The sequence below is a fragment of the Sardina pilchardus genome, unplaced genomic scaffold (genome assembly GCF_963854185.1).
Source record: "Sardina pilchardus unplaced genomic scaffold, fSarPil1.1 HAP1_SCAFFOLD_177, whole genome shotgun sequence".
Classification (NCBI taxonomy): Eukaryota; Metazoa; Chordata; class Actinopteri; order Clupeiformes; family Clupeidae; genus Sardina; species Sardina pilchardus.
Genome location: NW_026910877.1, coordinates 45,001 through 58,456, shown reverse-complemented (window position 1 = coordinate 58,456; position 13,456 = coordinate 45,001). Strand labels below are relative to the sequence as shown.

Below are 13,456 nucleotides of genomic sequence, written 5' to 3'. Positions count from 1 at the left end.
ACACACACACACACACACACACACACACACAGAGGAACACACACACACATGGGCACACACACACGGGCACACACACACACACACACACACACACACACACACACACACACACACACACACACACACACACACACACACACACACACACACAGAGGAACACACACACACATGGGCACACACACACGGGCACACACACACACACACACACACACACACACACACACACACACACACACACACACACACACACACACACACACACACACATACACACATGCACACACACACACACGCACACACACACCTGACCACATTCGACTGGGCGTGTTGGGGCAGGAGCCTGAGAGGCGAGATGAGAGGGAATGTAGGTCACAACCGTAAATCGTGAGATTTAACTCTTTGCATGCACACACTACAGTAACCGCTTGTGAGGGGCAGTCGGCAGCTCTGAAGGAATGCAGTTAAATCTTACGGGACATTCTAGTAGGTCGGAAGCACAGGTTTAACTGTGAGGGAGCAGTTTACTGTAAGAGTGCTATAGAGGGGGGGTAAAAACAACTCCACTGGGGCTGGACTGATTCCACCATCTCCATGTTTGCTCTCTCCACACAGTTATATAACCGAACATAAAGTTGCTCCTTACATAACTAAACTTCATATTACAGACGTCTCATGCAACACCGGAAGCCGTTTCTTAATAAGGAATGAGTTGACAACTGAGACTGCATTCAAATCTTCTTCCCCATTTTTTAAACAGTAACTGAATGTGTGTGTGTGTGTGTGTGTGTGTGTGTGTGTGTGTGTGTGTGTGTGCCCGTGTGTGTGTGTGTGTGTGTGTGTGTGTGTGTGTGTGTGTGTTGCAGCACTGCAGATCCTAAACATAGTCTCTCTGTGTGTTACAGGCTCGCAGGAAACTAAACAAAAGCTGACCCTGAGCACCCTCGGGCCGCCCCCTCCAGAAAAAAAGTCAACATGGACAGTCCACAGACCTTTGGCCACACTGTTTAGTCACGGCACTCAAGCCACGGACCAGTTTCCGTGTGTGTGTGTGTGTGTGTGGGGGGGGGGGGGGGGGGCTAGACAGAGAGGGAGATAGAGAAAAGTGTGTCAACTTCATGCTCACATAGGACTCTAGCGTTAAATGACCACTGGGAAGCTGGATTTCACCTCGTGTGAAGAATGTTGTGAAGAATAAGCAATGCTAACTATTCGGCTCACGGCTAACTTGTCATACACGTTCACAGTGAGAGAATGTGTGAAAAAAGTGAAAATGCACTTTTACTGGTTTTCTATAGTTCTCTGTTCATATGTTGATGATGCTAGTATGTGAAGGAAGCCATGTGTAAATTTGACAGAGACAGAGAGAGGGCGAGGAAGACAGAAAGAAAGAGAAAAAGAAAGAGAGCGACAGAGAGAAAGGAGAAAGAAAGAAAGACACAGGGAGGGAGAGATAGAGAGAGAGAGAGAGAGAGAGAGAGAGAGAGAGAGAGAGAGAGAGAGAGAGAGAGAGAGAGAGTGGGGGAGGGGAGTGTAGGGTTGAAGTCTGAGAGCATTCATTCTCAAATGTCTCCTGACTCCCTGATCCTCCATCCCCTCTGTGCCAATCATTCCGTCCATTTCCATCACAGGAACACTTAGGGGGAGGGGCTAAAAAGCATGATGGACAGCTGGCCCTGAAGTGATGACTTCAGCACTCATGATAAAATCCAGCCCAGCTGTTTGTGTCTGTGTGTCTGTCTGTCTGTCTGTCTCTGTCTATGTGTGAATGTATGTGTATACTGTATGTGTGTGTATTTGTCTGTCTGTGATGCATGTGTCTTTGTGTGTGTGTGTGTGTGTGTGTGTGTGTGTGTGTGTGTGTGTGTGTGTGTGTGTGTGTGTCTCCATGTTTGTGTGTTTGTGTGCGTGCAAGTATCAAGGAAGTTCCTGAACAACCAGATTTAAAAACACTGCATTTCTTTTGTGCAGCCAGGTGCAACCCAGGCATCGGGTGCATGGAAAACCCTGTTCCCCGTTTCCACTGAATAGCTGAAATCATTCAATCATTCAAGGAAACTGAGCACCAGTAATTCAGCCGCCAAATTCAAAGAGAAGGATACGCACTCCAAAGCAAGGGGGAGGGTCTCGAATCTGATACCCTCACATTTAAACTTTTCACAAAGTATTTCCTTGTTTTGACCTCCTTCCTGGTAGTCCTGCCTACTGTGGCATACAGTACAGTAACGCCACATTACCCGTGTTTGAGGTCGAATGTGGCCAATACAGGAATCAAGTTCAAGCTACTTCAGGTGCCTAGAGGTATATTTATATGTGATAAATGTGATATATGGTGATAAATAAGTACAACTGAATTGAAATCCTGACATTCACAGATCTCTCTACAAAAACATTAACAATATTTAAAAAAAAATCTTAAATACTGTTGTACAAACAGTTATACAAACACACAACAAAACCATACACAGTCTCAATAGTGATTGAATCATTTGTGAAATGTTATCTATGCTGTGAACATCGCTCTGTACTGAGGGTTATGGTTGTGTAAAGTATAGTATGAATGTGTGAATATGTGTATGTAGTAGTACTACTGTATGTGTGAACAGTATGTATGTATCTATCTATCTATCTATGTCATGTATGTATGTATGTATGTATGTATGTACTTGGTGGACTCACTGCAGTTGGCCGCTGTTCTCCATATGTATGTATATGTATGTATGGATGTACTGTATGGGGGACTCACTGCAGTTGGCCGCTGTTCTCCATATGTATGTATATGTATGTATGGATGTCCTGTATGGGGGACTCACTGCAGTTGGCCGCTGTTCTCCATATGTGTATATGTATGTATGCATGTACTGTATGTATATGTATGTATGTATGTATGTATATGTACAGTATGTATGTATGGATGTCCTGTATGGTGGACTCACTGCAGTTGGCCGCTGTTCTCCATATGTATGTATATGTATGTATGTATATGTATGTATGGATGTACTGTATGGGGGACTCACTGCAGTTGGCCGCTGTTCTCCATATGTATGTATATGTATGTATGTATATGTATGTATGGATGTACTGTATGGGGGACTCACTGCAGTTGGCCGCTGTTCTCCATATGTATGTATGTATATGTATGTATGGATGTACTGTATGGGGGACTCACTGCAGTTGGCCGCTGTTCTCCATATGTATGTATGTATATGTATGTATGGATGTACTGTATGGGGGACTCACTGCAGTTGGCCGCTGTTCTCCATATGTATGTATGTATATGTATGTATGGATGTACTGTATGGGGGACTCACTGCAGTTGGCCGCTGTTCTCCATATGTATGTATATGTATGTATGTATACTATGTATATGTATGGATGTACTGTATGGGGGACTCACTGCAGTTGGCCGCTGTTCTCCATATGTATGTATGTATGTATGTATATGTATGTATAGATGTACTGTATGGGGGACTCACTGCAGTTGGCCGCTGTTCTCCATATGTATGTATGTATGTATGTATGTATGTATATGTATGGGGGACTCACTGCAGTTGGCCGCTGTTCTCCATATGTATGTATATGTATGTATATGTACTGTATGTATGGATGTCCTGTATGGGGGACTCACTGCAGTTGGCTGCTGTTCTCCACTCTCCCACAGGGGCCCCAACAGCTGCACAGGTTTTGGCGTAGTTGCCGAGGGCGACGCACAGACACGCCTGAAGCCCTGACTGGCAGTGGCATGTTGTACTGAGGCACGCCTGGCAACCGCACAACGCAACAAGATTAAAAATAAATACTTATATTATATTATTATTTAAAGTATCAAAATATGTTGTTCTGCGGCACGCCTGGCAACCGCACAACACAACAAGATTAAAAGACTTTAATTTTTAACGTTTTTTAAGATTATACCATTTCAGTCAGTGATGATTCTTAAAAATACTACATCTTCCAGACTTTAATGTCAGGCGTACATACCTCATAATAACGCTCGTATGGAACATGACTGTGTGTACAGTATCTGATAATAACGCTCGTAGGGAACATGACTGTGTGTACAGCACCTGATAATAACGCTCGTAGGGAAAGTGACTGTGTGTACCTGATGATAACGCTCGTAGGGAACATGACTGTGGCAGGAGCTGAATATTCCGTGAGGATCCCTTAGCTGGTCACAGTGTTCATCAGCAAATATTTCTGCAAAAGAGTACACCAGTGAAAACATGATATAGAAGAACGGAGTAGATCCTGTAGCCCATGTTGATGCAGATATGAATAGGACAGAAAATAAGAGTACAGCAGAGTACAGTATAAATAAACTAGAGATAGAGTAGAGTAAAATAGAATACAATAGAAGAGAGTAGAGTAGAGTCGAAAAGAGTAGAGTAGAGTAGAATACAGTAGAGTACAGTACATTACAGCATAAATAAACTAGAGATAGAGTAGAGTAGAATAGAGATGAGTAGAGTAGAGTAGAGTAGAAGAAGTGTAGTGTAGAGTAGAGAAGAAAAGAGATGAGTAGAATAGAGTAGAGTAGTGTAGAGTAGAGTAGAGTAGAGTAGAGTAGTGTAGTGTAGTGTAGAGTAGAATAGAGTAGAGTAGAGTAGTAGAGTAGAGTAGAGTAGAGTAGAGTAGAGTAGAGTAGTGTAGAGTAGAGATGAGCAGAGTAGAGTATAGTAGTAGAGTAGAGTAGAATAGAATAGAGATGAGCAGAGTAGGTACCAGTGTCCATGTTGATGCAGAGGGGGTTGATGTTGGCCTCACAGCTCTCCAGGGACCAGGAGAGGGCAAAGGGTTCTGCAGAGTTCTCCACTATGCCACTGCTGGTGGTGAAATCATCTCCTGAGTCCCCGTTAAAGTTCCCACACAGGCCTGTAACACACATCATTATAATCTAAATCTGCCACGTTCAAGACTGCACAAAAGATAGTTAAGGATTCAGTTCCTCCTCCAGGATTAAGGACATCAGTGCTGTATTTTGAGTTGATGAACTGGCGCTGGATTAATTTAATCATACAGAACACTTCCTCAATTTGGGCCAATGATTACCCAAGGTCTTAGAGCTATTATAGCCCATTAACTCTCTCACACACACACACACACACACACACACACACACACACACACACAAAAAGCACTGAAGATCACTGCCAGTTAATTATGACACAGGAAAAGGACAGGATCTAATGTATCCCTCCTGTGCTGTGCTAGACACACAGAGAAATATAATTTTGCAACTGGTGTACCTTTACCTAACAATGACCTAAGTCTGCAAATGAAGGTCATTGTTTACCTGTGGTGGTGCCATTGTGCTGTGTAGGCAAGGACACGTAGAGCTGCATGTCTGGGCTCATTTGCACCTGTATGCTGAGGCCTGAGAGGGCCAGGACCTGAACAAACATGGAGGACTGCCAGAAAACGCTGACAAACGCTGAAAAACACACAAGCGTGCAGATGAGTTAAAACAGCACTACACTACTGAAAAACATTATATATTACGTTATACAGGTACAAGCTGGGCTCTGTGCAGTGGGTTGATACATATTCATATGTTGTGGCACTATGTATAGTAAAACTGAACTGGATTATTTCAAATAGGCAGATGTGAAGATGTCCCCTACCGGTTTGGTGCAGGTCTCTGATCTCTTCGTTCTGAAACATCACCCTTGAGTGGGAGAAGACGTAGCTCTCCTGAACACAAACAAGGGTGAAACATAACGATGAAAACATGTCTCTGTACATAACAATAAAAACATGTCTCTGTACATAACGATGAAAACATGTCTCTGCACATAACGATGAGAAAGAGAAACATGTCTCTGTACATACCGATGAAAACATGTCTCTGTACATAACGGTGAGAAAGAGAAGCATGTCTCTGACTTACGTGGTAAATCTTCAGCTCCACTGTCTCCAGTTTGATGGCTCTCTCAGAAAAGTAAACAGTCAGTGTCCAGTTCAACCCCTGTACACCACAGAAAAAAACAAAATTCGCTCTCAGTTCAGACAAATTACAACATAAAAACAGAATACTGTGTATTTACTGTGTAAATTGCCCCTTGAGAATAAATAAAGTGTTTTAAATTGAAGTGAATTTAATTGAATATTCGGTGATGGTTAACAGTGATGTAATCGCCGTAGCTAACATTAGTTAGAAGAATAAATCATGTTAAAAGTTAGGCCATGTTCAGTTCATTCAGTTCAATTCCTATTACAGTAACGGTCACATTAGGCCTAGAATCTTGGCCAAAGAGCTTGTAGCACCATAATAAAATGAACAGAATTATTCTAGTCACCTGAGCTGCCACGTAGGAGCATTTACCCGGCAGCCTGAAGTGTTTGCCATCGAAAGACGTCACAAACTGAGACTCAACGGAGCATCTTTTGGGACAGATGTCTTCAGAACACAGCCACTTTCCAGACACACACTCACTGGCAGAGAGAGAAAGAGAGAGAGAGAGAGAGAGAGAGAGAGAGAGAGAGAGAGAGAGAGATAGAATGAAGCAGAGAGAGAGAGATACATATAGAATGAGAGAAAGAAAGGGAGAGAGAGAGAGAGAGAGAGATTAAGATGTTGATGTGGTGGAACTGTGGTAAAGTCAATGACTGATAATCAATCAGTCTGGGTTAAATTTCTGCTGATACAAGTCTGTGTAGCTTTAGAAAAATGGTTTGCTAAATTTAAGACGTTATCTTAAACAGGCATTTGGCTTCTGCACTCTATATTAGTTTCTCACCATGTGTAGCATTTAGTTCCTGTGCTGTACATTAGTTCCTCACCATGTCCAATATTTGGTTCCTGTACTATACATTAGTTCCACATAACATCAGGTATTTGGTTCCTGTACTGTACATTAGTTCCTCATAACGTCTGATATTTGGTTCTTGTGCTCTACATTAGCTCCTCATAATATCTGGCATTTGGTTCCTGTGCTTTACAGTATTTCCTCACCATGTCTGAATGAATAAATGGTTCCAGTACTCTACATTAGTTCCTCACCATGTCTGACACTTAGTTCTTCTGTAGGTTCCTGGTGGGTAGCTGCTGCTGCCGTGCACACAGGGGCACTCAGTCACACTCACACAGTTGTGGCCCTCAGCACGGTCATTCAGTACCGTACCTGAACACAAAATACAACACTATCAATAAAACGTCACACACACACACACACACACACACACACACACACACACACACACAGTGTTGTGTGTAAAGCGCTTTGGGTTGCACTCTGCGCTATATAAATAAACATTACCTTACCTTACCTTACCTTACACACACACACACACACACACATACACACACACACACTGTATGGTCGTTAAGTACTGAACCTGAACACCAAAAAATACTAACAATAAAATCTCAAACGCACACACACACACACACAGCATAATCATTCAGTACCATACCTGTACACAACACACAGCACTGTCATTCAATACCTTACCAATCGTCAACACCCCATACAGTGGGTATGTTAAAAACATCAAGTGCAATACAGTATATGCATGTAATAACAATGGAACTTGTGGTTATCACTGTCTGTTATAAAGTTATTGTTCACGCACATTAACCTCTTGGCCACATTAACAGGCAATGGATTAATGACTGATCGAGTAATCAATATCCAGCTAAATGAATGATCCATTATAGACTATGGTGCAATACAGGTATGTCCTAAGAGCCTCAGAAGAGAGCATCAGCTGGGCCTACATTAAAGGTCATGACCTCTGACCTTGTGGGCACACACAGGTGCTGGTAACGTCCTGGTCGCTCGCTCTGGGGGCGGGGTTAGAACAGGTGGGAGTGAAGGCGTTTCCTAGCTCCTGATAGGTCAGCTCCCCTGGACAGTCTGGGGCAGCTGGAGAAGACAGGAGACAGAGATGAATGAGATGAATGTGTCTGTCTGTCTGTGTGTGTGTGTGTGTGTGTGTGTGTGTGTGTGTGTGTATGTATGTGTGTGTTTGTGTGTGCGTGTGTGTGCGTGCGTGCGTGCGTGTACAAATGTGTGTGTCTATTGTCTACTGTCTATTGTTAGTATAATCATTGACGAGACAAGACAGCAGTTCGTTTACTGTTGCAAAAAAGATGCTGCAGCACTTTTCAGCACCTGTGTCCTGGTGCCTACCTGTCCAGGTGAACGCCACAGAGCCCTTCTCAGAGCTAGGTACATACAGCTACTGTAATTGATGATGACAGATAAGCTACAGTAGCGTGATAATGAATCACTTTGGATTATAAAGTATTACCAAGTATCTTCTAAATACCAGTCACTTCACTATTGCTCTAGGAGAGGTACAAGCAGGTAAAGTAGGCAAGACAGATAAGGGCCGGGTTTCCCAGAATTGTTAAGAAGCTCTTAAGTGCTAAGAACTTCTTAGGAGCGTTCTTAGAACATTCTTACAACGCTCCTAAGAAGTTCTTAGCACTTAAGAGCTTCTTAACAATTCTGGGAAACCCGACCAATGTAGGTAAGAAAGGTAAGACAGGTAAGCAGGTAAGGCAGGCAAAATAGGTAAGACAAATAAAGGAACTAAGAGAAGTAAGAAAGGTAAGACAGGTAAAATAGGTAAGACAGATAAAGGAACTAAGAGAAGTAAGAAAGGTAAGGCAAGGTACATACACTTCATGCAACTTAAGACACATGCCTACACCTGCAAACAACCAATCAATCAACCAATCAAGGTACGTAAGGCAGGTAAGACAGGTAAGGTAGGTAAGACAGGTAAGGTATGTAAGATAGGTAAGACAGGTAAGACAGGTAAGACAGGTAAGGTACTCACGGCAGTGGGTGACATCTCTCCACACATACCAGAGAGAGCTGTCCGGTCCACACCTCTGTGCCACGTCCCAGTAGAAGGGACAGGTGATGTGGGCGCTAGCTGCCCGGCCGTAGGCGTTCTGCTGGCACAGGTGGAAGAAGCCTTCGGCCCGGCTCATCAGGCAGGACATGGCATGGGACATGAACTCCCCGCACGCCTACAGGACAAAAGCACGAGTTTACTACACCTGGACAGATGCACCTGAGGTTAGTACACCTGGACAGATGCACCTGAGTTTAGTAGACCTGGACAGATGCACCTGAGGTTAGTACACCTGGACAGATGCACCTGAGGTTAGTACACCTGGATAGATACACCTGAGTCTAATGTACCTGGATAGAACCTAACAGGGCAGATTAGGAGCAGGACTGAGAGATAGCAAATATACCGGTAGTCACATTGCCATGACGACACAGTGTACAGAGACACAGTTTTTTTGGAACTGTTGATCGTGGCGGCAACATCAAAGAGTGTCGCAACTCTCTCTATCTATGGCTCTGGGAACACAGAGTATTCATGGGTTTCATCAGGTCCCTTTCCACAGGTGTGCAAAATCAAGCACTCGATTATCAATGGAGACTGCATGGTGCTTGATTAATGCACCTGTGCAAAGGGACCTGATGAAACCCATGAATATCGGGCGTTTAACACCTTGGCTGAAACACTGCTTGATATCAATATCAACACACACACACACACACCCTCATACCAAGTTCATCTCCTCAAGTGAGTCTTCGATCACACATGTGTCGTCTTCAAGCACCGCCTCTGAGATTAACTGAGGTGGATATGCTGCATTGGAGGATAAAAAGAACACAGTTACCACACCTTTACCTGATACACACACACACACACACACACACACACTCGCACACACACACACACACACACACACACACACACACACACACACACACCTGGAGTATTTAGATGTCCACACAGTCCCTTCATCCCAGTGATGCTGTTCCCCTCTAGTCGCACCTGAAGAAGGACAATTACGATGAAACGAGACAAGTAGAGACGAGAAGTAGAGGTGAAGAAACCAAAGAAAACGAGCTAAAAACGCTCAAATACTCTCTTTATATATAAATAACTCTTTATATGTACAGATTATTGTAGAACTGTGCATATATATAAATGTGGCTTTTTGGTGATATGAAATCAGAGTGTATGGATCAGAGGATATGCTGACGCATCAGCGATATCAATATCTAATAGTGAATTACCCGTCCCCGTTAACAGTGGTCATTCATTACACGGAATGACATGCCCATAGTGGCGCTGTGTACATGTATATCTCACCCAGATGGCATGGATGCCCATAGTGGCGCTGTGTGTGTATATCTCACCCAGAGGGCATGGATGCCCATGGTAATGCCCATGGTGTATATACAGTATATCTCACCCAGAGGGCATGGATGCCCATGGCACAGCTGTGTGTGTATATCTCACCCAGAGGGCAGTGATGCCCATGGCGGAGCTGTGTGTGTATCTCACCCAGAGGGCAGTGATGCCCATGGCGGAGCTGTGCCAGGTGATGGTGAGGGGCAGCACTTTGCTCCTTAGTCTGGTGTGGACTCCGTAGTGGAACACGTGCTGGTAGGTGTGGTCGTACGGCAGAGACACCCTGACACACACAAACCAGAGACACACACACACACACACACACACATAGGCACGCACGCACACGCATGCGCAGAAACAAGAGGTCAACATGTACACATATACACAAACACACAAACACACACACACACACACACACACACACACACACACACACACACACACACACACACACACACACACACACACACACACACACACACACACACACACACACACACACACACACACCTGTCACAGACCTTTCACAGAATATATTATCTTACGTTAAGGTTATTTTTCTCCATGACAATGAGAGTTAATGGGCTTTAGGTGCCAATGGCTGGACTGTGTGTGTGTGTGTGTGTGTGTGTGTGTGTGTGTGAGTGAGTTAATGGGCTCTAATAGCTCTACGACCTTGGGTAATCATTGGCCCAAATGGAGGAAGTGTTCTGTATGATTAAATTAATCCAGTGGCAGTTCATCAACTCAAAATACAGCACTGATCTCCTTAATCCTGGAGGAGGAACTGAACCCTTAACTATCTCTCTTGTGCAGTCTTGAACGTGGCAGATTTACATTATGATGATCTTGGATTGTGTTCCTGTAGTTTAGTCTGCAGTGCAAGACTCATAGCAAGAGGTCATACTAGGTCACTCGGCAACAATACATACTGGCAGAAATGTCTAACCATGCAAGACCATGCATGTCGCTTTGGGCAGTGGCCAGTGAAGTAGAATGCTTGAATGTATATCGCTGGCTTGATTTGCATTGATGTCAGTGAGAATGACACCAGCTAATAGGCTAACTGAGAAACACCATGCGAATCTCTAAGTATGGTGAAGGGTATGTGATGTTGTGGGGCTATTGAAATTTCAAAGGCCAAGGGAACCTTATCAAGATACATAGTATCCTGGATCCATGAAATGACTGGCCTTTAAAATACTGTAAAACATCTGCCTGTCTCTCTAGGAATTTAACATAGGGGTTCCAATACTTATGACCCCTCAATTTCAAGTAAAAACATTTAGTTATTTGATTGGTGTCATTAATGGTTGGATATTCCTCATTTTTTACTTAAGGCATCAACATTAATTTCCAAAAGATGCATTTATATTCCTCTTTTTAGTCAACTTTAGCATGGGTTCAAATACTTATGTCACTATATGCACTAAAGAGCCACTCTGTATACAGTATGCACTAAAGTGCCACTCTGTATACAGTATGCACTAAAGTAGCCAGTCTCTACGTTTACGTCTCTAGACTGGTGGGTCCAAACCTGTGGTTCTCCACCATGATGGTTCCATTCTGAACGACGGTTCTGACTTTGTTGACGACGACCTCGAGGCGGGTCAGCAGTCCGCTGGGCCCTCGCTGGGCGGTGACGTCACAGTTGACTCCCTGGTGGGTGAAGTGGACGAGGGTGACGGAACAGGAAGTCCTCACGTGGTACGCACTGCCGTTAAAGGGCTGCACCACGCCACTGCCGTACGTCTTACACTCTCCTGATAGATTAATAGATAAATACATACATACATACCCATATGTAAGTACATTCATACAAACACACGCACATTTGTTTACCCAAAGTGAAATTAGGTAGCCTATTGGTCTTACATTGGAGAGCCTGTCTTGTGTCTAATACATCTTATGTTCTCAGAATGATACACTATTTATCATGTTCTAATACATCTTATGTTCTCAGAATGATACACTATTTATCATGTTCTAATACAGTACATCTTATGTTCTCAGAATGATACACTATTTATCATGTTCTAATACATCTTATGTTCTCAGAATGATACACTATTTATCATGTTCTCCTGTCTGACACTTTGTCCTTGTTTTCCAATTGAAGGTGAGTAATATTCCATAATTCGGACATGGGTACCGGTAAATGCGTAAATGACTCACGTTGACTGAAGCTCTCTGCTGAAGCCCACTCTGGAAGAGCTGAGAAAAAGCACATCAACGTTTCACATCTCATATCGGCAGCAGCAGGGCTGCAACGCACTATGACTTTGGTATCTGTCCATTATTTTCCTATTTAATCCAGTAGCTGCTTAAACAACAAAATGCTAGAAAACTGTGAAAAAGATGACGATGAGTGTTACCCAAAACCCACAAATACTGAATGTCCTCAAATGCACTGTTTAAGGCACACACCACATACTGTACATTTAGTTTGCTGCCATTGAGGAGGAATCAAAGAGAAATGTGACGAGAACTTCGCATTAGTTTCCTTATCAACAGATTAACGATTACCAAAATAGTTGCCAATCAATGTAATAGTCGACAACGGATTGATTAAACGTTACAGTCCTAATCTAACACTAGCAGCATCATCCTGCATTACGCATTAGGACTGCATTGTACTACACATACAGCATGTACGCATACAGAGGCAAAATCAAAGACTTTTGCAGTAGTTTTTTTAAACCGATTAACAATTATCAAAATACCAATAAAAGTTGCTGATTAATTTGATAGTCGACAACTGATTGATTAATCGTTGCGGTTCTAATCAGCAGTGTAATCCATTAATCCAAATCTAGAAGCACTCAGAGCAGCTGAGCAACTCAGTCACAGCAGCGCACTGCCTAGCTACGTTTGCACCTTCAGAAATGCTCGGAAATGTAACAGCATTCATTCTTATTTTACAGAAGTATTTTACAGAGTTCACATCGGCAGGGGATGATGGATGAAACCTTCAAATGAACTAATGATGCTGACTGCTTTAGGCTACAGAAAATGTTGAAACATGAAACAAAAATCATACAGTTGGCGATTCATTTAAACGCTGATAACTAATTGATTAATTGATTAATTGTAGCAGCCCTAGAGCTCTTGAAACAGAGGTGAGCACATACCTGCCATTAGGCCCAGTGCAGTCCATAAGGAGAGCAAGAGCACACCTGTACCTGTCTGCATGGCGTCCCTGATGAACACACACCTGCTGATTCCGCAGCAGGACCACTGAGTGCACCTGTGCGCCTCACCTGAGCTATTTATGCACTCCTCAGCT

At 43.3% G+C, this 13,456-nt stretch overlaps 1 protein-coding gene across 1 annotated transcript in view; it reads right to left on the bottom strand.

The window, feature by feature from the left end:
- Positions 1 to 304: 304 nt before the first annotated feature.
- LOC134074312 (mucin-6-like) overlaps positions 305 to 13,456 on the bottom strand; it is a gene marked incomplete at its 3' end in the record, with an annotated part of 13,171 nt that continues 19 nt past the window's right edge. The window contains exons 2-16 of the mRNA XM_062530428.1: positions 11,708 to 11,933; positions 10,279 to 10,453; positions 9,744 to 9,807; positions 9,536 to 9,618; positions 8,788 to 8,983; positions 7,740 to 7,865; positions 7,001 to 7,121; positions 6,297 to 6,432; positions 5,888 to 5,965; positions 5,622 to 5,691; positions 5,294 to 5,431; positions 4,723 to 4,872; positions 4,103 to 4,197; positions 3,626 to 3,758; positions 305 to 340 (exon numbers count right to left, since the gene is read on the bottom strand). Of these exons, the coding sequence (XP_062386412.1) occupies positions 305 to 340; positions 3,626 to 3,758; positions 4,103 to 4,197; positions 4,723 to 4,872; positions 5,294 to 5,431; positions 5,622 to 5,691; positions 5,888 to 5,965; positions 6,297 to 6,432; positions 7,001 to 7,121; positions 7,740 to 7,865; positions 8,788 to 8,983; positions 9,536 to 9,618; positions 9,744 to 9,807; positions 10,279 to 10,453; positions 11,708 to 11,933 (1,827 nt within the window). The remainder of the gene's footprint in view (positions 341 to 3,625; positions 3,759 to 4,102; positions 4,198 to 4,722; positions 4,873 to 5,293; positions 5,432 to 5,621; positions 5,692 to 5,887; positions 5,966 to 6,296; positions 6,433 to 7,000; positions 7,122 to 7,739; positions 7,866 to 8,787; positions 8,984 to 9,535; positions 9,619 to 9,743; positions 9,808 to 10,278; positions 10,454 to 11,707; positions 11,934 to 13,456) is intronic.